Source organism: Haliaeetus albicilla, chromosome 22, assembly GCF_947461875.1.
Source record: "Haliaeetus albicilla chromosome 22, bHalAlb1.1, whole genome shotgun sequence".
Classification (NCBI taxonomy): Eukaryota; Metazoa; Chordata; class Aves; order Accipitriformes; family Accipitridae; genus Haliaeetus; species Haliaeetus albicilla.
The window spans coordinates 17,049,042-17,072,875 of record NC_091504.1 but is presented as its reverse complement, the minus strand read 5'-3'; the positions used below and the strand labels follow the sequence as shown (position 1 = coordinate 17,072,875).

The window sequence follows — 23,834 nt, the reverse complement described above, 5'->3', positions numbered from 1 at the left end:
GACTCATGGATACCTGGGTTGGCACCTGTGGCTGATCCCTGGCTCCTGACTGTGCAAACACGACAATAATCCACTTGTTTGGCATAATAAATGGCCAAGAGGAGGAATGCCTAACTCCAGCCCTGGCTCTGACAGAAACCACACCAGTCAGTATTTTGACAGAAAGTTTTCAGCCAGCTATAAAGAAAAATCAGAAATCCCCACGAGCCGCACTTGGCTGTCATCTCCCCACCCCCTCATGGCTTTTTTTCTCAGGAGAGCTCACTGTCTTACAAGCATAAATTAATTAAGCTTCTCGCACACTTCAAATGCTTGCTGTGAGGTAAGTAAGAGATTTCTGGATCACTTCACTCACGGCTGAAGCGCAGTCAGCCATCCGGAGAGGAGCGCGATGGCCACACACCAGCTGCAGAACTGCTCCTGGCAGGAGGTGGCCATCGGGTACCGTCTGCTCCTGCTGCAGCAACCCGAAACACCTCGCTGAAGCCACAGCAATCACACCAGCAGGAATGATGGGAAAATGTGGGTCTGCACCCAACTGTACATGCTGGGGAATTTGGAGACAGGTGATGCAGCCACTAGAGTTTGCATAAGGTCAGTACCTTCCTCCTGGTGAGAAAAGTGGACGGGCTTTTTCTAAACTAGCTGAGATTCCCAGCATGTATTTCATCCAGACATCTCTGCAACATGCCGGTGGTCTGAGATGAGAAATTTGCTGGAAGCTTTAGAAGCTCATTGCTCAGGCCCAGCAGTAAGTTTGTCTGATAGTATAATTCTGACAAAGTTATTTTCCTTAAAAAGTTAAACTCTCTCCAGAGTTCCTCATTCTGAAGTGTTTTCTTCTACTGTTAACACTGACAGAAGATACTAGTATAATTTTCTTTTCCTTTTTGCCAAAGACGTAATTTGCTCACACTAGGTCTCGGTTAAAGCAAAGCAAAGGTTGGGCAGGGCTCAGGAAGTGCAACACAGTGCGCACAAAGCAAAATTCAACACAAACTAAATCGTGCTTCTCTCAGAAAGTCTCCCGACTTCCCACAGGTCCTCTACATCTCTGCTCCCAAATGCACAGGACTGCCATAGGAATAAATGCATGAAGACTGCATGTGCTGAAATGCTATGGTAGGTAGGACCATACAAGCATGGCAAATGCCTTGCCATATTTACAGGAAAAAATGCACAGAATTGCTCATATAAGAGAAAAGTGGGCTCATTTAGTTTCAAATAGCATATAAGTGAGTTGATCTCCCACTTCTTCCAGAGGCACAACAGCCTTGCCTACCACGCACGAGCTTACCTCTGAGCCACCCATCGAAATTCCCAGATGGCAAAGTCAGGAATCAGGATGGGGCAGTTGTGGTCTGATACAGTGTCCGTTATGCTCTGCAGTATCTGTCTGTGCAAACATGCAGCAAAGGAAGTACATGAGACGTTAATATAAATATGCTCCTAATGCCGGGGTGATACTGGGTTGTCAGTTACAGACAGGAGGTGTAACTCCTCAGAAGCAGGGAACAGCGCTGAAAGATGGTCTGGGTGGAAGACAGCCTGCTGATTTCGGTACAGGTGCGTAGCTCTTCAGTATACACATACCATGTGCTCTTCATGCTCACGGCAGTATTACCAGGTAATCTCTAAACAAATAACTTAGTAAGCAAACTGCATGGTTTGAGGAAGGCCCAAAGTATCAAATTGGGCCAAAATTTAAGAAATTGTAACCATGAAAAAAATTATTTTAAGATTTTGCTTTCATGGGCCTAGAAAGAAAATTTCTCCCTCAAATTGTAGTGTCCCGCTTTTGAATTGAGGAAAATTTAATTTCTTAGGTATTTAAAAAGTCTAAAAAGGAACTGAGCTTTTGGTTTAGGTCAAAATGTTTAATTCACACCAATTTGTGTGTGTGTTTCAGTATGAAAAAGTCTCTTCAGGTTGAACAAAAAATAACATTTTAACAAATTAACCATCTTTTGTAGTCAGTCACCAGCCCCCCCTTTTACCCCACACATCCCACCTGCTTATCCAATCCTGCTCTTAAATTTTGCTGTAGGATCTTTAAATCTGCACTTGGGCACTTTATTTTAACATCTTTATTTCCCACCTTCCTTTCCTTTTTCATGTAATCAATACCATAAGATCAAAGCATTGCGATGCTTTGTGGAGGTGTTGTGAAATCAAAAGCAGCTGGTTTAGAAGTCTTCCTCAGCAAGCTTTGTCAGCTTCCCCGGTTCTGGGAAAGTAAAGCTGGGTCAAGGCAACAGCACAGCTTGTTACAGCACAAAGCATCCATCTCTGAGGATAAACAAGTTATTTGCATTCTTTTTCACTCTTACAGCATCATGCTCTCCAGCCAAATGTAACACTGTAAATAGTAAAACAAAGCAATGCTTCATCCTGCTGGCTAAAGACCTTTATCTTCTGCGGTTACAATGACAAACAACAGGCAAATGAAAATACTCTCCCAAACCTAAACAAAATAATGGTTAAACCCAGATGTTGGTTTTTTCCATATGGGTATACAAATCTATTAGAAAAGTATAAATATTATGCCTGCACATAACTGCATGCAACACCTGGAGCTGTATTTATAGTACAGGTTCAGCTGGAGGCCTCACACTCAAAATCAGGAGTGGGAGTCTTCAGTTTACCAGGATGTAAAGTCAGAGTTTGAAAATACTTGAAGTACCACGACACCTAAGGGGCCTGCTAACTAAACACAATGCTACTTGTATAAATATTTGCAAAATCAAGATTATCTTAAACGCACTTAAAGATTCTGATCTACTGGATTGTGGCAGCCCAACTCCTGCCCTGCTGCAGAGCTCCCGGTCCTGCCTGCCAGCTGAAAGCAGTCTGAACTGGGGGTACATGGGCCAACGAATGCCTCCCTTCCAGGGATGCTACAGAGACAGTCGGTGTGCACACATCTGATTTAAAACAGAGGGTTTCTGCATGTGCAACACCTATTTGGGTATCATTCCTTAAGGCCAAGAAGTTCATGAAACTCAACCACTAATATTTCTAAAACTAAGTTTATAATTTTCTTCCTGTTCAGTTCCTTCATTTTAGATCCTAAAAATGGAAAGGGCCTTTTATTCCTCCCTACTGCAATATAAAACCCAAGGGAGACTAGAAACCAGAAGAAGCCTGGAGAAATGTGGCCCTCAATGGCCAGGACTCTCAGAAACTTCAGATGTTCTCCAAAGCCCCTTTGAATATCAGCCAGATTTGCAGCCTGAGCCTGAACCTTAACAAAATAAAATCCCTCTGTACAATGTAGGAGGAACACCAGCTGGCCAAAGGGAGGGGGAGGAAAACAAAAAGGCCACATTTTCACAGCTGTATTTGATAGGTAGCTTTGCTAATAATAATTTCATAAATAGCCTCACCAGTCTGGCCGTGTCTGGTGGTACTGAGTGACCCTTTGGAAGCTGCTATCTCCTTGCAGGCCTCAGACCCTTCACTTTACTGACTGGCTGCAGCAGAGGACAACCTGCCCTACCGTAACTCCAGGGGAGGCAGAAGAAGGACCACCATGTCCTGCCCAGAAGGCAGGAGGGAGCACTCTTGGGCCACCTCTTGTCAGCGGGGCAGTGGCTCCTATAAAGACACCCTGCCAAATGAATGCTCTGGTCTTTCACTGCCTCTGAGAGTGTGACAGCAGTGACATCGTACACCAAAGAAAAGGGGGTGGAAGGTCCAGAGCTTTGAATTAGGTACGCCTAGACCTCTCCCACGTGGTGCACTCCCTGAAGAAGATCAAAAAGCTTCTGACCTCGAACAGCCAGGCTTTACCTGAAAAAAAACCCCTTAACTTTCCAAACAAATTCAAAGTCAAACTATCAGAGACTGAACATGCAGCTCTCTGCCTACCCTATTTCAAGGCTTGGCTGCAAGTCAGTGACTTTTTGAGCTGCAGCCAGCTGTGCCTGTCCAAGTGGATCCCTGGGGAGCCCCGAGCCTGGCTGCCTTCTGCCCACTCCTCTGCAGTTTCTTGATCTCTGTGCCCGAGCTGTTCCAGCTCCTGGGCTGTGCTCCCTGTCTTCATCCTCTGCCCAGGTCTCAGATCTTCCCTCTGAACATGCTCAGTAGCAGAGAAAGGGCAGCCTGCCTCTCCTTCTGGAGGTAACACCTGATCCAGTCCCTGCCTTAGAAATACAAACATAACTGGGGTAAAAAAACAGGGAAAAAAGATACTGTTTGTGACCAAGGGCATGAAAGATCCCCCTTTGAATCTCATGACTTCTCCTGCACTACACTGTGGTCCAGTCCCACTCATGATGTGAGACGGAGGTGACTTCTAACGACAGGGTAGATGCTCTGCTGCACATTCCTAGGCATGGCTGATTTTGCCCAGCAGGCAGCACCTTCTTCCAAGCTGCACAGCTCAGCTTGCGTGGTTCGCCCCTCTCCTCCCCAGCCAAAGGCAATACTCCTAAGGGCATCTGCAAAGGAACCATCCTACATCCTGCAGAGGTGCTGGCATAACACAAGAGCTTCAATCTCGTTCCTCAACAACCTCAGTCAAAAATGCTTCGCCTTGACCAAGTCCCAACAACAACTGTGTCAGCCCCAAGTGCTGAGCAAACGTTCATCATCATTAACATCGAAATACGAGACCCAGGATGGAGTCCTGTTAACTCCAGGACTGTTTTTTGAGGGGAAGGACAAGAGCAGGATCTGCTCTTCTCACTGTGATGTCACTGTCACTAGAAATATCACTGTGTCCAGACATGCTTCAGGTGATGAAAATTCTAACACAGCACAAGGAATTTCTTTTTGACCTTCAATTCTCCCTTTTGCTGAGATACATCATTGCATTTTCACAGCTTGAGCAGTCTCTCTTTGCTGGATCCATTTGAGACACAATGTTTTTGCCTAAACTCCATTTCCTTCCTTCCAAAGCAGTAAGATCTGCTTATGACTCAGCCTTCAATAAAACACACAGCAAGGACCATTAAAATGAATGCGCAGTGCAGGGATAAAATTCACAGGCTACATTTTTTAGGCTAGAATCTTCATTGCCCTTTATTTACCCTCAAAAACAATATTAAGTCATGTTATGGCTCGGTGCAAAGTAAATCTACCAGTAAAAGAGCAGTTTTAAATGGAATCTTTCTCCAGTGGTAAGAGAATATTTCCATGTGATAAATAAAGTGACAGATGGGACTGAAGAGGCTGCAGGATGGCCCCGGAGAGCCTGCGGTCCCAAGCCACCCCGGTACTTAGAGAGACAACGCTCCCCAACCATCTTCTGCCCAAAAAAAGATCCCACCAGCTCCAAGGAAATGACTTACTGAGAAGTGTGGGTGGATAGCAGAGAAGGAAGCCAGGGGGATTTTTTTTTCAGTTTTGCATTCACAAATTGGAAAAGAGAGCATTTCAGGCAAAGACTCATATTCTCAATGAAGTTGGAAAGGCTGTGGTTTTCCCCCCTTGATGTTTGTGAGAGCTGGCCTCAGGGTCTACGTGGCTGTGAGCCAGAGGTTTCCAAGCCCAAGGCCTTGAAGTGTTTTGCTCTTTTACAACAGTGCACAAGAAGTGAGTAGTGAGGTAACCTATAGGGGAGGTAAACAGCATTAGCCTTCCTGTACAGTGGGGGGGACTGAGACTCAGCATCCTATATTAATCCACCAGTCCAAAGCCATTCATGAAATGCATTTGAAATCTGATCCTAAATTTTTTGAAATGACCCTTTTCACTGAATTTAGTGGAATTTCACGCAGACTCTAATCTCTCTGGTTTTCTTTTTAACCAGCCACTTGCTTTCATAAGAGAGACATCCAGGCACCCAGTGTTCTCCAACAACAATTAAAGCTTGTTAGTGTCCAAGTACAAGAATGAAGTGAAGGGAAATAAAGGGAAATAATGTATCCATGTCCTAGTTTCAGCTGGGATATAGTTAACTGTCTTCCCAGTAGCTGGTACAGTGCTACGTTTTGAGTTCAGTATGTGAAGAATGTTGATAACACTGATGTTTTCAGTTGTTGCTCAGTAGTGTTTAGACTATAGTCAAGGATTTTTCAGCTTCTCATGCCCAGCCAGGGCACCTGACCCAAACTGGCCAACAGTGTATTCCATACCATGGGACGTCCCATCCAGTTTAGGAACTGGGAAGGGGGGGGCAGGGAATCGCCGCTCGGGAACTGGCTGGGTGTCGGTCGGCGGGTGGTGAGCAATTGCCCTGCGCATCATTTGTACATTTCAATCCTTTTATTACTACTTTTGTCATTTTATTAGTGTTATCATTATCATTATTAGTTTCATCTTTTCTGTTCTATTAAACCGTTCTTATCTCAACCCACGAGTTTTACTTCTTCTCCCGATTTTCTCCCCCATCCCACTGGGTGTGGGGGGGAAGTGAGTGAGCGGCTGCGTGGTGCTGAGTTGCTGGCTGGGGTTAAACCACAAAAAAAATCTAACAAGAAATAAAAATATGGGCACTTTGTGTAAATTCAGTGCTAGGATGTGGAGTGACTACACAGTCAAAAAGTATTTCTAAAGTACATGAAATTATTTTTTACAGATGTGAACTAAGAGGCGTATGAAAAACATCCATAAAAAAAAAATCTCCTCTTTAAAGTTTCAGTACAACATACAGCAGTGAGCTTGAGGATTGTTTTAGACGTGCTTTCAGGCAGCAATACCCTTGTGTAACACCAAGTGAGCTGAGGATACTTGTCATGAAACAGCCTCTATGGCACTAGCTTTCCTTTGCTATGAGCAATCCTGCAGAATGCCAGTAATACAGCTCAATTACATGTAAGAAAAAACCACAGATTTTAGGAAGAGCTATAGAGAGTGATGCTCCATTAGAATAACCAGTAGAGATGCAGTATTGCAGTTTGGCACCTGTTGTCCAGCACCACAACTTATTTCTGTGTCTTAAACAGAAAAAATCCCAGCTGAACAGTGCATTTCAGGCAGTACATTAACCTGCTCTCAGGTCTGGGGAGGAACGGGGGGGCACTCCTCAAAACGGGTAAATAAACCACCCCACAGTCCCATATTCTAGCTATGAATTCAAACTTACTCTAGTTTATGCTGGTTGAGGTTCTGGCCCAGAGACTGGCAGAAAATGAGCTAGCAGTGACAACAGATGGGAGGGCAGGACAAGGACAGGGCTAAAAGAGCTTTTTAGTGCAATTCTCCTTTCCTGTAAAAGCTGTAGCATAGATCTTCAGTAAAGATCCTTTGATTCCTGTTGAGCTCTGCTGGTCAATACTAAGGTGTGGCCCTTTCTTAAGGTCATCTTGTATCCATGGTCTAACATGACAAAAATCCAACAGAGACAGAATAGCTGGTCCTTCCCTCCCCCTCCCCACCTTGAGTATTGGTTATAGGTTATTTTGCTTTCATTAAGTTTACTGGAACTACCCCACATCTCCACTGTGATGACATCCTGGTTTCCTTTGCATAAAAACTCCATGAAATCTGGACATTTTATAAATGAAGAAGCTTTCTGGATTCCTGATCTATCTCCATTTACAAAATTACTACCTGTTTACTGTTAGATAAAACAGGAACATCTCAGTGGTGTAATTTCTAAAGGCAAAGCTGAGTATTTAATTCATCAGACTGATTTTGTTCCCGAGATCCTGGTGAGCTGCTCCATGGCCAGTAGGTGACAGTCTCAGCAACAGAAAAACCTGGGCAGCTCACAAAGAGGGGGGTTGTTCAGTATTCTGCCAGGATGTAAAGGTTACTTGTTTTTAGACACATAGACAGTCCACAACAGCGGGCAATATTTTTCACCAAACATGCCAATAACAAGGAAGGCCAGCAAAGCTCCTGAGTGTGGTTTCCTACCTCCCCAAGCAGATACTACAGATGAGGGCATTAACCATACCATGCTCAAGAGGTACCAGCGCAATTCTTAGCAGCATTCAGAAAAAAACCTTCACATCTCAGGGTAGGCGTGAAACTAGCAGATATAAATAAAAGCACTTATAAATCAAGCCCAGTTGAAACATAAGCACATTCAAGCATGGCACAGTTACACCGGCTGATGCCTTTAACATTTTGAAGAGGGAACAGGACGTAGAAAATCTCTGTGTGTGTTTTAGGTGACTGCAACATTTTCCTTGCAGCAGCCCTAGACAGGGCTGTGGGCACAGCTCGGAGCACAGTCGCTGCCTGTGAACACAGGCATGTGCTTACAGCATGACTGCCGGTCACGACCAAGACAACCTCTGCAGCAAAAGCTAAGAAAACATTTCCTTCGTTCATTTAGACACATGCATGTCACTTATTGAAATGGCTGCATCTCGTTTAAAATCTAAAGGAATACAAGAACTGCTGAGTGCATCAGTCAGAACCAGGATGTGTGACTTAAGGGAAAAATGGCAACCCATAGTGGGTAGAGGGAGGTTTTCTAATCCACAACCATTTCATGTTATCCCCTACTGGAGCTGTCACTCTAAGAAGCCTCACTGCACCCACTGCCATCCACAGCTGCTAGAAAGAAGGTCTAGGTTCTCAAGCAGAAGTTGCCAGTCTTGGCCAGGGTCACCAGCTCCCCAACACATGCAGTTTTGATGAAATGTGCTCATGCCAGGAACAGAAAGCCAGAAATCATTTGCCTGATCAGATTTATTTTAACCCAATGGGGACTTTGCCTGAGTGAAAGAATAAACTTTTAAAATCAAAATAGTTTGGCCAGTCTGAGAGGTATCCAGCTAGCTAAAGCCTCAGAGAGTGTATAACAACAATTCAATAAACCAGAGATATGCTGATTTAAATATCTATTTCTACCGGTTTTCCTTGTCAAATAAGGATTTGAAGGTGTGCAAATTCCCAGTCATAAGAATTTTAATCACATGTGCCTGGTATCACAGACCATCTTGATCCAAATTGTGTTTTAATTGAATTCTATCAGCTGCATTAGATCTTAAAACTTGTCCATGTTTCTCTGCTGTTTAAAGTAAGCATTTATGCATTACTAGTGTGATAAAGATATGTGTTGAGAAAACAAACGAATATCACATTGATTGCATTGTAAATCTCGCCTGCATTGCTACTCTCTTGTCCTGGTGTTGAGAGCCGTGACTGGTAAGTGGAGAAGACTCACTGCCTTTCCACGCAGCGTATGTCAAGACAAGTGATGGGTGAACCGCAGGACAGATTGTATTTATTACCAAACAGACAAAGAGTTATTAGTAGGTGCAATGCTATAAAAGGTGTGTTCTTACCTTGGTTTGTCTAACCCAAGTTGAAAAACAGGCACAATTTAGATCTGAACACGGATGTGACATCCAACATTATAGCTGTTTACCCACACTATCCATCCTGAGAGCACCTTTCTTTTGTGCCATGGAGAGAAGCTCTTCTTGATTACATTTCTCCTTAGTGTTTCAATAATTCTTTCTTTCTCTCTCCTCCATGAATCCATCTCCTTCCTGCCATCCATCTTTTGCTTCATATTGATTTCAAGACTCTTTCCTTCTTTCATTTCCCCTTCTCCCCTTCTCCTCACTAACCACATTTGGCCACTCAGACCCATTTAACAGAGTACTGTGAGCAATGTGTGAAACCGTCTGCAGTTACAGAGAAATCATCTTGCAGTGGCCACACAAATCTCGCCATCTCCTTGATGCTGCCAACCAATGGGAGCACCAGGATTTGTATTCTGCCCTGAGAAAAAGCAGGGCAAGTATTAGGCAAACTAATCACGCTGCAGGGATTTGTGTAATGAAAAGTACCTTGCTTGGGGGTCAGAAATGGTGTAAATCGACCACGCACCATTGGGTAGGGCAAATTCATCCAGTATCTCCTTATTCTCTTCCGTCATGTTCATTATTGGGGCATCTGAACATCTAGGAAGCGATACCACGGCCTGGTTTGTCTCAGGGTATTCTTTCAGAGACTGCTGGAAAGCAAGCGGGTTTACAGACTGCACTGCATGCAGGAGGGCTGGCTGCATCTCGCACCGTGCACTCCTGTCTCTGCCCGGGGCCTCTACGCGCTCCCTAATGCAAACAATAGTAATGCAGACTTAATGATCGCTGTCATTTCCGTGTGCCTACCGCTGATCTCTTAATGAAATATTCTATTTAAATTGCACTGGCACGAGCACAGTTCCATGCTGGCAGGAGCCGCAAAATCAGTCTACCAAGTGAAAAGGTTTTGCGGGACCTGCCGTACAATAGGAAGCTCTTGGTGAAATATTGTTTGACAGTTTTTCTGCCTGCTCCTGCAGTAAGCATGACACCTTCCTGGTGTTCTGAAGGGAAAGAAGAGAACAGAGGATGAAAATTGCCTTTATCTCAGGTTGGGACACAGAAAAAATTCTGAAATGAGGATGACAGTCTGTGGCAATATGGATTTGGCATTCGTTGATGGGTGAGTGCTATCCACTCAGTGCTGCTGTAACACGCTTGCTCTCTGCTGTCAAATCCTGCTAGGAGCACTGCTGCAGAAGAGAAAAAATTGCTTGCAGCATCACACAGACTCTTTGTTTACCTATTATCATAAGCAGGAAACCAAATATTGAAAAAAAAGCTAAAAACATGTTCAATGACCATGTGTGTTGTAGGAAATAGGAAGAGTAAAATTACTGAAAAGCGGTGGGTTTTAAAAGTTGAACATGCTATACGCCCAGTCTAAAATAAAGACAAATAGATAACATGCATTTTTCACTATTTCAGAGATGAACGAAAGCATTGAGCTTACACCTTTGTAAGTCATCAGCTCTGGGAAGTATTGCACGACATAAGCAGAGTTCTCTAAATTTCACCATTACTTTGGCCTTACACATCTCGCCCCCTCCCCAGCCTCCTCCGAGCACTGCTCATGTGCAGGCAGTTGCCGGCTCCAGCTGCTGCAGGGTCCCCGGAAGTGTTGTAGGAGCTGGGGGCACCACACAAAATCAGGGAATTCACAGTCCACCTGTGTCATAGCACCTACTCCATCCTTCTGCCAGCTCTCCCAAGGCAAGGAAATGCTGAAGTTGCTGGTGAGTTAGTGGCTGACTGATAGAAATACTTTTCCCCTTAATAAAAGCATATTTTCAGATCATATTTTCAAAGTTAACTACTAAGAAAAGTAATGCAATGGGAGCTGTAATTTAGTCCAGCTACTCTACGACGTCCTCCTGTAATGTCCGTGATGATTCTGTGTTCTGTCCTACACATTTTCATGGAAGCTAACACTAAAAACTGCTTCAGCAGGACAGAAATCAGCCTCATTCAGTAACGATCCCCTAGTAATGGTTGAGAGGGGCATTATCTTCCCTCTTCTATCACTAAAAGGCAAATGGGGGAGGGCATTTCCTTTACTTGTACCACGGGTTGTGTTAGAGACACACAGAAAGAAGAGAACAATGACCAAGATTTGCATTTGCTGAAGGGCTCAGTACATTGCTCCGTTGTGAGCGGGCCAAGACCTTCAGCACATGAATTCTTGTGATTCATCCTTCCCTCTAGTCTACCTCTCTGTATCCAGCATGGTACAGAGAACTCTATGTGTCTATTTATACACAAAAAGGTCTTTGCTTGTTACTGTAGTATTTGGGTGCTTGGCCCAGGCTCCCGGGCCAGAGGGGGGGACAGACTGATCTGGTGAATCTGTATTTTTTACTTTCCTGCCAGACTGCTGAGTGACCTTGGGCAGTTTACAGCTGCTTCACCTCTCGCCACCTCAGTTTCTGTAAAATTATCCTGTTTTACTTTGAATAGCACGTAGATATTGACTGATGCAAGGGCAGGGTATTATTGCTTACGTGTGACTCAAATAAAGCCAATGCCTAAAATCCAGAATCAGCAAGGCAGAGAAATTGAGAGAAAAAAGAGCAGAAACGTGAAACTATTCCTCTGCTTCAGCTGTTCTCCCCCCACTGTCCCGCCCAAACAGGCAATTACAGCCCAACCGCACCATCCGCTTTACTCCATGTCAGCCACGCCGAGAAGTTCAGGTAACCCCCAAGGCATAATAAGTGACATCTAGATAAGCCCACGCACGTTAGGATGAGTCTGTTTAAAGGTTACAGTTCTTCTGTGCTGACGAATGCCCGTTTCAGAGCAGACGTTTCCCTTTGGAAGGCTCTGGATACGGAAACCTGGCACGAAGGGCAGCGTGCTGCCCACGGTCAGGAAGGACGGGCACCGGTCGCTGCCCCGCCGATCACGCCATGTCAACCGTAGCTGCCCGGTTTCTCGTTAGCAGTTTAGGTGAAAGCATAAAACCACGGATGCACGATATGGCGTGGCTGCCAGTCACAGTTGCGTCACATAAATGTACTCTAACCAGTTGAAAAGGCAAACAAGTTTCTGCTGCTCGTGAACATCACGCGCTGAAGCTGACTGTCCTTCCCAGCTACAGATAACTCCTCCTGGAGTTTGCAGGAAGCCCTGTCCTGTGCATAAGGGTCACGACCGTCTCAGAGTTGAACTGCGGAGAAGCTGGAAAGCAGGAGACCAGCTGCACCTTGGGAGGTGGGAAGCAGATACCAAATGGTTCCCGGCATCGCCTTTGCAGGGACTAATGCGCTCACGGGGCCTGCTCCTGATTTTTGCTGCATAAGCAGACTGTAAAATGTCACTTGTACAATAAAGAGGCACTCAACGTTTTTCTCTTCCAAACGTTTAGCTGCTAAGGTAGCAGCAGGTCGGAAGCATGCATTCGGAGCAGATTTGGTGAACGTACCCAGCGCACTGCCACATTTCCAACTATCACAGGGCTGCAAACCCTCTCACCTCTGAAATCCCCAAGTTGGTGATAGGCGCGCATACGCGGCGGACGTGCCTGGGAGGTGTTTTCCGAATCCACGGCGCCCACATTTCCCTCGCACTCATCCGCGCAGCACAGGAGCACGCCGGAACGCCTGTATGCGTGTGTGCCTGCTCTTGCTTTCTGCGTGTCCTGCATTCCCGTCCCCTTGCAGGAGCACGTATTGCTGCGACCGTACGCGTGTCCGACTGTGCAAGTCTACGCTCATAGAGGCGTATACGTGCCACGCCGCACACGCAGCTCTCTATACGTGTGTGTGCGTGTGCGCACACCCTTGCTGCCCGCTGCTTCTTCCCCCGGGGGTGCGGGGCAGCCCCGCGCCGCCAGGACGCCCCGGTGCGGAGCCGAGCCGTGCCGAGCCGAGCCGTGCCGGGGCGGGGCGGTGGGAGGGGGCTGGCGGCGGGGCCGTGGCGCGGCGGGGCGGCGGGCGCAGAGCGCGGCGGGCAGGGCAGGGTAGAGCAGGGCAGCGCTCCGCACCGCTCCGCTCCGCACCGCTCCGCACGGCGCGCACCGAGGCTCGGGCGCTCCATGAGCCGCCGCCGCCGCGGGGGGGCTCGGCGCTGCGCTCGCTCCCCGCCGCGGAGCCGCCGCGCCGCCGGTGCCGGGATGTGACTTGCGGCGGGCTGGCGGACAGAGCTGCCCCGCCGCCCTCGGCCGCAGCAGCCAGCGGGTGAGTGAGGGAGGGGGGACCGGCCCCGGGGCATCGCTGCGGGCGGCGGGGAGGTGGGGGGCGGCACAATGGAGCCGCTCGCCCGGCTCCGCTCCGTGCGCTGCCCGCAGAATTAGCCCGGTGGCCGGCAGCAGACAACAGGCTGCGTATGGGAGTGCGGGGGGGGGGATTAGACGGGATGTAGGGCAGGACGGGGCGGGGGCGGGGGGCTGCGAACGGCGGCGGGGAAGGAGCCTGGCGAGGAGGGGAGAGGAGTTCAGTGGCAGGATGGGGAAGGAGAGCGGGGACAGGCGGGGGAGGGAGAGACTGGGAGAAGAAGCCGAGGGGAGACGTGAGCGAAGGGACAAAAGAGCGGAGGCTGGCGCGGGATAGACATCCTACGGGAGGAGGAGGAGGAGGAGGAGGAGGAGGCTGCAGGCGGATTAAGGGGAGACCGGAGAGGAGGCAGCCGCGCACCGGCCTGCAAGGAGGGGGCTGCTCGGCTTCGCACTCGTACGCGGGGTAGTTGCAGCAAAGCCGGGCACCTCTGCGCTGCTCCCCGGCTCGCTCCCGGGCCGGAGCTCAAGGGCAGCGGTAATGGGATCCGGGCCGCGGGGGAAGAGCTCTTCGTTGCCCCCCGCCGCTGTTCTCTGGTCCCGGGGCCGGTGGGAGGTGGGAGCCCCAGGCCGGGTTGTGGGTGCGCAGCGCAGACGGCAGACGGGCTGCGCAGCATTAGCAGTTTTCCCCGTAGTTAATAAAAAGCCCTGTCTCCGTATTACCTCTCCCCGAAGCCAGATAGAGGTAGGATTTAGCACTTATGTGAACCCTTTGTTTACACTTGACCTAATGTTTATCCCAGGGCTAACAGGATTTCCTGCGTGCTGAACCTAAACACCTAGGTTGGTTATCATCGCTGTAGTACTGAGTATCTCTTTGTCAGTGATACGCTTGCTACTTACCACCAGTGAGTATCGGTGTTGAGGTGTTCTCTCGCTGCATCAGAAGAAATCAGGTGAAGGAAACCCATCTGTCATGAGGCTGTGACATGAATAGAAACAGTCTGAGAATTAGCAAAGAAAAGAAAAACACCGATTGCTATCAGTAGTATAACAAACATCAGGCGTTATAGTCGGAAATATCTAGGCACAGGCGATATATAGAATCTGACCGAAGAGAATTGTGAGCACCTAGAACATTAGAAAGACCGTTTCTTACTATATTCAGCATTGCAAAGTATTTCTAAATGAAAGCAGTACTTTTTCTACGTGTCCTTTTTGGAGTGGGGTCTTGCTTTCTGTAACCGTGCGGCTGTATATAGCATGATGTGTATAATTCTAATGCAGGGGATGTCTAAATCACTGCTGTATTTTTGCATACGAAGCACAATTGCACTATTAATTATTATTATGGAAATACATCTCTTCAGTAGTCTGATCTCGGCTGGGCTGTTGCTGCTCTGTTATCAGTCCTGAAGCTCATTCTTCAGATGTGATCAAAAGGAGCTGGCAGAGATCCCGTGCTGTGATTAATTCCTCACTCACTAGCATCTCTCCACAACACTTCGTGGTGGGGGTGGTTTTCTTTCGGAAATTGTACGGTGAACCAGTCTTCTGCCTATGTGTGGCAGAGCAGGTTACTATTTCTGCTACTATTGCTTTTATTTACTAGATTGTTTTTCTTCTCTGTGATTGGATGTATCTTCCTGTATCCATTGATTAACATTAGGACTCTAAAAAGGGGAACAGATAATACATCTAACCATGAATAGCCTAACCTTAAATCTTTGCATGGTTACAGATTTATTATTCTTTATATGTATTTTCTAGCAGCATACGACAGTATCTTTTTGAGCAGATAAGAGATATTTGCAATCTTTGGTCAGAAGACTTTAGCTATCGAGAGCCTCATTGATTTTTAACCATAACAACTTTTTGATGACAACTGTGAGATTTTCTGTTTCTGCTTAGTTGCTTGTAATTGTACTTCGTACCCGCTGGGGCAGCTTTGTGTCTGCAATTTCTGTAGTCATTCTACACCAGTTAATGTAGGGGACTTCACTCTGTTGAAAACAGTGGAGTTATTACTGTTGTCATTGAGAGCAGATTTTGGAGCAAAAACTGAGGACTGGATTTGGAAGCTGTCCTGCTAATTGTATGCTGCTTTTGCCTGAAATGTGTAAGGCTTATTGATTCATTTCAAGTGCTCATGATTGCTCTGGGTTCAGGTATGTTGGCTTAATAGTTTTAATGAAATACAATTTTGGTGGAGGATCTGGGGGGAAAAAAATTCTCCAGTTTATTTCCCTCTGTATGAACGGTTCCATTCAACTATGTGGGGGATATATCGGTGCCACTTACTATATCTGTGCTGGAAAGTTTCGGTGACATTTCTGTATTACTATTGCTGTAGCTCTCTGGTAATAGAAGTGAAGTGCCAGTCAAGTAAGAGCGCTGTCGCTACTACCATGAGGTTGCGTAACTTTGCTAAGAGCTAATCTAGACATAAAGAGGTAAAAATACTGTTCCTTTACAGTTACTGATTTATATAACTACTGGCGATAACATGCAGACAGCAGATTTTACTACAAAATTTCAAGAGACACAGGACTGCCATTCTACCCACACAGCACAGGCTTGAGGAAGACGCTATTTTAATAAAAACCCCATAGTTCTCTTTTCCAGAACAACTTTTCTGGCAAAAAGACTTTCTAGTTTTCCCTTAAATTTATTGAATCTGTGGTTTCAGCTAAAGTTGTGATATTCCCTTGCCAAACTTGTATGTTGTAATGTAATGTTTTCCCTTGGCTATACATACAGCTGTCTGAGTTCAGTGCTGAGTACCGGTGCTAGAAAGAGCATTTTGGCTGGTATCGTCACAGGGACTTGATTATTAACGTTGCCAGTTTTCACCTAGTCAGGCAGAAATACATAGTAAACAGGTTGCAAACATGGCTATATTGATAGCAGTGGCAGGGAAAAGATTCCTCCTTTGGAGATTTTGAGCCCTGCTTGCAAGCTTTGGTGTGGACAGGATCTAGTGTTTAGCGAGACTTACTGACATTTGGTAGGAATATGATTCACACCAAGAATACCTCTCAGCAGTCCTAGAGATTTCTTGATCAATACTATAGCTGTCTAGGAGCTTTCTAAGAGAACCACTGTTTATCTCCATCAGCCCTCACAAAGGTAATTTCACAAATGGAAGTAACTTGGGAAAACTCCTCTTAAGTTGAACATCTCTGCATTTCTGAATATATGTTTTGTCTGAATTCTCAGTGTATTTTGTCACAGCTTAATTCCCCCTTCCCAGAAGAAACTACTTCTTCGTGGAGGGGGAAATACTCAAAATTCATTAACCCTCCCTTCCCCCTTCCCAAACACTTCCAAATAGGAAGAGGAAACAAATGATGGGCTGACAATATGACTGCTTACCCATGCAGCACAATCTCCATGGAAACAGACTGTCCTAGAATAGCTCAATCACATGAGGGTTACATGACATGAATAAAGTAACCAGAAAACTGGAAAATATCTTAGAACTGGAGATACTTGCACTGAATTCATTACCCCCCAGGTCTTTGGAGAGTAGCTAATAAACAAAGCTAGTATTGAAAACAATTTAGTACATGCATATCATAATTTGTAAGTGATAGGATAGTGGAAAATTAACATGATCCTCACTTAAGGGCTGTTTATTGTTGCCAGTTTGGGTGGCATTAGAATGAATTTTGAATCATTTTCCACATGACCTCCTGCTTCTTGAAACTGGTACCAGTAGTTTCCAGCATCGCCTTAGTAGATCCTAGTGGATTTCCTCGCTTTGTGTCAGCAGGCACTGATCATTTCACACTTCTTGGGACATTTTGGATATTCTAAAGAGGAAATGCACTAGTTGAAGTAGGAACTGCCTGTGCATAGAAGTAATTGCAAAACTACCTTCACAATGTTTCCATCTAGTTAATTATGTACTCATAGGGCAAGGAGATTTATTGAGTGTAACTGTATTCAATACAAAAATGAATATATTTCACTGATGATTAGTTTTCTGTCTGTAAAGTCAGTGTTCTCAATGAGTGTTGTGACAGTTGTTGAGAAACCTGTTGTACAAATCAGATATAAACGAGTAAATATTCTACTAATTCACCATAAATTAAATTACAGCCAGGTAGGAAAAAAAAATCATTAGTCATTAGCTGCAGGTTGTTGCATCATTAGAACATTGTAGCCCTTTCAACAGTGCAAGGATACTGTAATTTCTATGGGCAGGCAAAGATCATGGATCACCCTTTTCCTGTTTGTCCAATTCCAGATCACATTATTTACCACAGCTTCCACTTCTAAGATGAAGTTTTGTAATAAGCTTTTTTGTCTGTTGTATGAATAAAGACTATAAAGTCATTACGCATTTATATTAGCACATTTGCTGTCTTGGTGCCCCTAATAGGAAGCAGCATAATTTGCATCATCTGTCTCCTGGCAGAGGCCGAAAATGGGATTGGTCCTTATGCAGTGAAAGGGGAATGAACATTAGTTTGAAGATTGAGATCCTCAAGATTTAGCTTTGGTGATTACAGGACTGTAATGCACAGGAAGAAAACCCATATTCTCAGCTGTAAGAGACTGTACAGTTTCAGACAGTCTATATAAATAGTTTTTGTGTTGGTTATGACTGATTGTGGTCAACGCAACAACATTGCACCGTTACTTTAAACCATTTTCAGCTCTCATTAAAGTGTTCAATGTTTTCATTAAATGCATTTCTGATTTATGAAATATCTTTAGATGGGTAATCCTTTAGGGCTGTTTGTGTAACTTACAAAAGAGCTACCAATAGTTTCCCTGCTTCTCGCTTTGTATCTTAAACATGTCACGTGAGCTATATGACTAACATTATTGCCTGTTTATATGGTGCTTTTCTTCTGTATGGCCATGCCGTACAAATGGAGTTCTTACTCTGAACATTTTCACCTAGGCGTGTTGCTCACATCAATGAACATAATCCTGCTGGAACCTGCAGCACTAACTGTGCAAGTGAAGGTTAACAGCATCAGGTTTCATATCTGGTACATGTAATGTTTTCTTCAGACTGCTCTTACAGGGCAGCTCTCGCTGGGGTAGATTGTTCATTTAAAGGTTACATTTTTAACTATCTCCTTTGCCCTGCTTTGCTTAATAAAAGCAAATGCCATAAACGTATCTCTTTTTAAAACACCTAACCTGTGTTTCCTCCTAAAACGAAGCTGGGATTCGCCCAGGCTTTTGGTCCCGATAGTCAAGTGGGCTGTGTTGTGTGTTCCTAGAGAGTTGACCATTGTTTGCTTTCTGGATCAGGGAAAGTGATGCTCTGTTTTTTGTTGTTTGTTTCCTCTGAATGGCTTTAGACTTGCTAAGAAGCACAATGAGTCATTCATTTTTGATTAGTTGATTGATGACACTGCATGTGTGCACCACTGTCACAGAATATGGGATTTCTCTAGCCAATCATTCCCATTTGCGAATGTAATCTAATACCTGGGCTTTGGAACTGGATGAAAGGAGTGAATATTATAACTGCCTATTGACTGACCATAAAAATGAGATTTTAATTAAAAAAAAAAAAAGCACAATGTTTATTTTCCTGGGACTGCTTTACCCTTAAAAAAAAAAAAAAGTGGTTTTGACTTTGCCTTTATTCCAGTAAAAGGAGCAAGGCTGTGAAACAGTCTAATTCTCATACAATTTACACTTCCATCAGGCCCAGTGCAATTTACACATACTCTAAGCACCTCAATTTGAACAAAAAAGTACTGTAGATGATAATGTATTATTTTGCAACAGGATGCATAATTTCTTCTGGTTGCGTTTTAGGATATTTGCAAGGGCAGTGTTTGGAAATGTTGTTTTCAATCTGTGCAAACACAGAAATGAGTCAGTTTGCGTTCTGAGTACAACAGGCAAAAGCAGCTTTCTGGGAGGGCGGCAAAGGGGACTAGGGGTAGGCTATGCCAGCTCCAAATCCCGTGCAAAAAAACAGTAAAAATGGGCTATTGAAAAAAGCTGTGCTTCCAATTGCTATGAAATCCTCCAAAGTGAACTATAGCTAAACAAACAAATCTTTTGTTGTCTCAGACAGAAAAATGAAAACCTACCCAGCCATTGGTTTCTTCCTCCTCTTCGTGATCAGCTATGGGTCTTCTGAAAACTCAAGTACGTCTAGAGGGTGCGGACTGGATCTCCTCCCTCAGTACGTTTACCTGTGCGACCTGGATGCCATTTGGGGAATAGTTGTGGAGGCAGTTGCGGGGGCAGGTGTGCTGACCACGTTACTGCTGATGCTGATTCTGCTGGTGAGGCTGCCCTTCATCAAGGACAAAGAGAAGAAGAGCCCCCTGGGAATGCACTTCCTCTTTCTTTTTGGGACTCTCGGACTGTTTGGGCTGACGTTTGCTTTCATCATACAAGAAGATGAAACGGTGTGCTCTACCCGAAGATTTCTGTGGGGAGTTATCTTTGCTTTGTGCTTCTCGTGCTTGCTAGCTCAAGCCTGGAGACTTCGTAGACTAGTTCGACATGGGAAGAGTCCATCTGGCTGGCATCTAGCTGGTGTGGCAATCTGCCTGATGCTCGTTCAGGTCATTATTGCAACCGAGTGGTTAATACTGACAATTGTCAGAGATAACAAGTTGGCCTGCAGCTACGAACCAATGGATTTTGCTATGGCTTTGATTTATGTTATGTTCCTGATGGTAGTTACCATGGGATTTTCTCTTTTCACTCTCTGTGGAAAGTTTAAGAAATGGAAGAAGAATGGAGTATGCCTCATTATAACACTTTTTTTTTCCATTCTGATTTGGGTAGCCTGGATGACTATGTACCTCTTTGGTAATGCTGAGCTAAAGAGAAGAGACAAATGGAGTGATCCCACTCTTGCTATTGCACTGGTGTCCAGTGGTTGGGTGTTTGTTATTTTTCATGCCATACCAGAGGTCCACTGTACCATCCTTCCATCACAGCAGGATAACACTCCCAATTATTTTGATACTTCACAGCCAAGGATGCGTGAAACTGCTTTTGAGGAAGATATACAGCTTCCTCGGAGCTACATGGAAAACAAAGCCTTTTCAATGGATGAACATAATGCAGGTAAGAATTTACTATAGAGGACTATATTTTCCTGTAGCAGCCAAGAAAATCGTCTGTGTGAGACATTTTTCAGGTGTTCAAAACAAGGGTTATTACAAATGCCATATTTTGCACACTACATATTGTTCCCTTTTACAATTTTCATTAAAGTATCACCTAGTGGGGGGGAAAAGTGGAAAAAAAAAAAAGCAATACAGAATATACATATGTTTCGTTAAAATTATTCTTCTGCATGAGTTTTTTTCATTGAAAAATTGAACAATTTCAAATGCAAAGCCAACACTGAAAGCCAAAAAAATTCACTGTGGAAAAAATATCCTCTGTTTTAAAATAGTTTAAATGACATTTTTTGTCACGATCAGTTAACAACATTTAATATGAAGTATTTTCAAAAAATCCAGGAAAAAATCAAGTAAGTGCTCTATGTTACAAAACGCTCAGCCTCCTGCGCAACAAAATTATTACTATTAATTATATTTCCATTAAAGTGGGTTTTAGTGCCACTTTGTGACACTGTCAGAGAAAAAAATGCAAAGTGGCGTATAGACAAGTTCAAAGACAGTCTTTGTTCTGAAGGCTTGAACATCTGAACAGAGTATGCATACATAGAGGTTTCAAGGTAATGGTTGTGTTCCTTGTCATAGCTGTTTGGTGACAAAGAACAATGTGTGATGACACATCATTAAAATTTGCAGTGAAATGTTTTTGAGTGATTACTGAAGGGGCCAGCAAACAGCTGGTTGCTTAAGAGATCCAAACCATTGCTGAACATTTAACACATATGAGAAAATACACAGGGGGGCTTATGCGACCAGCGCTGGGAAGCACAAGCCTGATGGTGTTCTGTAGTGCAGGTTGCGGTCTGGTGCTGTCCCACAGTTGGATAAAGGATTTCGTTACTAGTCACACTGCTTTTTATTCTCTCTAATTGAGAAGAGGACTTTGGAATCCCAGCCAATAGTTGCCACGTTGCTTTGGCAGCCCCCAAAAGAAGGCTTGGGTCACGTTGTCCAGGCACTTCATGTTCCTATTCATCTTTATGTATCTTTGATTTCCTCTGGGTTTGATGTTTCCTCTGGATACAGACCAGACATGGAGGAAAACAGCACTCTCGTTTTGGCACAATGTCAGGTCAGGAAGGCATTTTTCCTCTAAGTGTTTTAGCAGGAACTTTAAAGGTCTCCTTCTAGTATGGAAGCTTTGAACAGAAAGGAGTTAAGTTCTATGAGTATATACCAAAGGCAGTGGCAAAACAAACAAAAAATTGCATGGATAAAAGAAGTTTGTTTATTACTAATGTTCCAGAGCACCAGAGACAGCTTCACCATGGACAGTAAAGGCTTTTTTTTTTTTTTTTTTTTTCTGTTGTCCATCCCCCATTAAATTAACTTCATAGTAAGGTAACTGCAGTGGCTTCAGTGGAGCTATTTCTGACTAAGGCAGATCTAAGAACAAAATTGGATCTTTCACTCTGTATTATTCCCATTCATGCATGCATTTTAAAAAAGAACTGGAAGCTCCTTTTTGATCTAATCATTCAGTGCTTAAGTTTTTTACTGAAATGGATAGATGTATGATAGCTATAAAATCATTATAGTATCTATTGTAGTGCAATTTATGTTCTGTTTTAATCTGAGTCTTACACAGTACAATACAAAATAGATTTCCTTATCTGATGCCCTTATTAATATTTACCGTAAAAAATGCATGTCATTCCTATTCCTATGGTATGCGGGAGAAGGATACATAGATTTTTAATACATCAAAACAGATTCATTATTCCTTTGCAGTGGTTCTTTAAGTACAGACTTATGACAACAGCATTTGGAGACAAAACTTACTGGTATGGTAGAAACTTAAAGTAAATACAGGTAATAATATTCAGCTCACATATTATGGCTGCTGAAGTTTTAATATAAGTCAGATCACTGTACTGATGGTTGTCAGTGGCTAAGCACCTGGAATCTATTAGCAATTGGCTCTCTGCAGGTATGTAGAGAATGCTCTCTTCTTTTATTGATTTAATTAACCTCAATTCAAGAATTCTTCATTAAGAGTTTAGAAATTAAAGGAGGGGTACTTTCTTCAATTATACTTAAGAATGATGTTCAAGAATATAAGATCTACTAGTTGTAAAATTTTGGAAGACCAGATAACGAGAAAACACCTCTTAGTTCCCTGACTGTAGTATTTGTTTTAGTAAGTAGTTAGCTTTAAATAGAAAACATGCTTGGATAAACACATTTTCCATTAATTCTTGTTATTTCCATTAATACTTGTATAAAGTAATTTAGTAATTTTGCTCTTTTTTCTTTCTTTTTTTTTTTCTTCAAGATTTTAAGCAGCATTTTAAGAATCTGAACAACCTTTAAACTATAGGTTCAAACAAGCGTACCTTCTCCTGGTTTATCTCTTTCTTAGCAAAATGTACCTCTAAGTTACACATAACAACAAGAGCTGTTCTATTCCAGAAATATCATTCAGCATTAATAAAGCAAAACTAGTTTAAAGTCAGTTATTTAAACATCATTTAAGCAACATACTAATCTGGGATTTTAATATTCATATGATAAGTTGAAATATCTACTTAAAAGAGTTATTTTCATCTTTGTCTTGTAAAAATGTTACTAAAGTATTTAGAAACCCTGAAAAAGGCAACTTTAATGAGTTCTCAGCACTTTCTCAAGTGCAGCGTACACTAGTAGGGCAACTTCTGTAAGGCAGAGAATTTGCCTTATACATGAAAAATCTGGATGTGAAATGTAGAATGCTACAGCTGTCAAGAAACGCAAGCCTAAGCAGCTCTGGTACTCACTGAGTTTCATTTAATAACTTTTAGTACTACAAGTTGACCTCAGAGCAATGCCTAAAAAACAAAGTTAGGAAAATTTAAAATATGTGTTAAAGGAGACTGACACTACATTTGCTCAAATCTTCTTGGCACTATTTGTTATTTACCTATACATAGTCTACGCAAGTAGATGTATTTAATAGTAATGGAAAAAGTACAAGAAAAAGGGTAAAAATGCTATGAGAAAAAAGTTCCAAAATGAGTATTTTGTCCACAAGCTTCATCTCTGATTCTCACGTTAAAAGAATTTTAGACTTACTGCAGTAGTAGGGAATGAACATTTAGCAATATGATATCGAACTTACTAGCTCTTTAAGATAACTTTGAAATGTCCATGGAAATTTGTGTAAATATTTTTTGTGTAAATGTGTAAATATTTTAATGAAGTATGCATTATAAAGAGTTTTTTTCCTTTATGTGTACCAGCAAATACCAGTGCAATCATTTATGTTTAACACAATAAGAAGCCAAACTACAAAGAAAGAATACT

At 43.6% G+C, this 23,834-nt stretch overlaps 2 protein-coding genes and 1 long non-coding RNA gene across 6 annotated transcripts in view; 1 reads left to right on the top strand and 2 right to left on the bottom strand.

Moving 5' to 3' along the window:
* Positions 1 to 2,391: 2,391 nt before the first annotated feature.
* LOC138690537 (uncharacterized) lies at positions 2,392 to 13,012 on the bottom strand. Of its 3 annotated transcripts, none has more exons than XR_011329319.1 (2): positions 11,955 to 13,012; positions 2,392 to 3,792 (listed from the first exon to the last, which is right to left on the bottom strand). It is a non-coding gene; the product is annotated as an uncharacterized lncRNA (long non-coding RNA). The 3 variants fall into 3 exon arrangements; XR_011329320.1 differs by lacking the exon at positions 11,955 to 13,012 and adding an exon at positions 3,871 to 5,872; XR_011329318.1 differs by lacking the exon at positions 2,392 to 3,792 and adding an exon at positions 8,572 to 10,219.
* Positions 13,013 to 15,365: 2,353 nt separating this feature from the next.
* Positions 15,366 to 23,834, top strand: part of GPRC5B (G protein-coupled receptor class C group 5 member B) — a 14,488-nt gene continuing 6,019 nt past the window's right edge. The window contains exons 1-2 of one of the 2 annotated variants that reach the window (XM_069810071.1): positions 15,366 to 15,596; positions 19,480 to 20,493. In XM_069810071.1, coding sequence (XP_069666172.1) covers positions 15,578 to 15,596; positions 19,480 to 20,493 — 1,033 coding nt within the window. In that variant the 5' untranslated portion in view covers positions 15,366 to 15,577. The remainder of the gene's footprint in view (positions 15,597 to 19,479; positions 20,494 to 23,834) is intronic. The other variant, XM_009916111.2, reaches the window with a different exon arrangement.
* IQCK (IQ motif containing K) overlaps positions 18,966 to 23,834 on the bottom strand; it is a 55,785-nt gene continuing 50,916 nt past the window's right edge. The window contains exon 9 of the mRNA XM_069810076.1: positions 18,966 to 21,691. Within this exon, the coding sequence (XP_069666177.1) occupies positions 21,666 to 21,691 (26 nt within the window). The 3' untranslated portion in view covers positions 18,966 to 21,665. The remainder of the gene's footprint in view (positions 21,692 to 23,834) is intronic.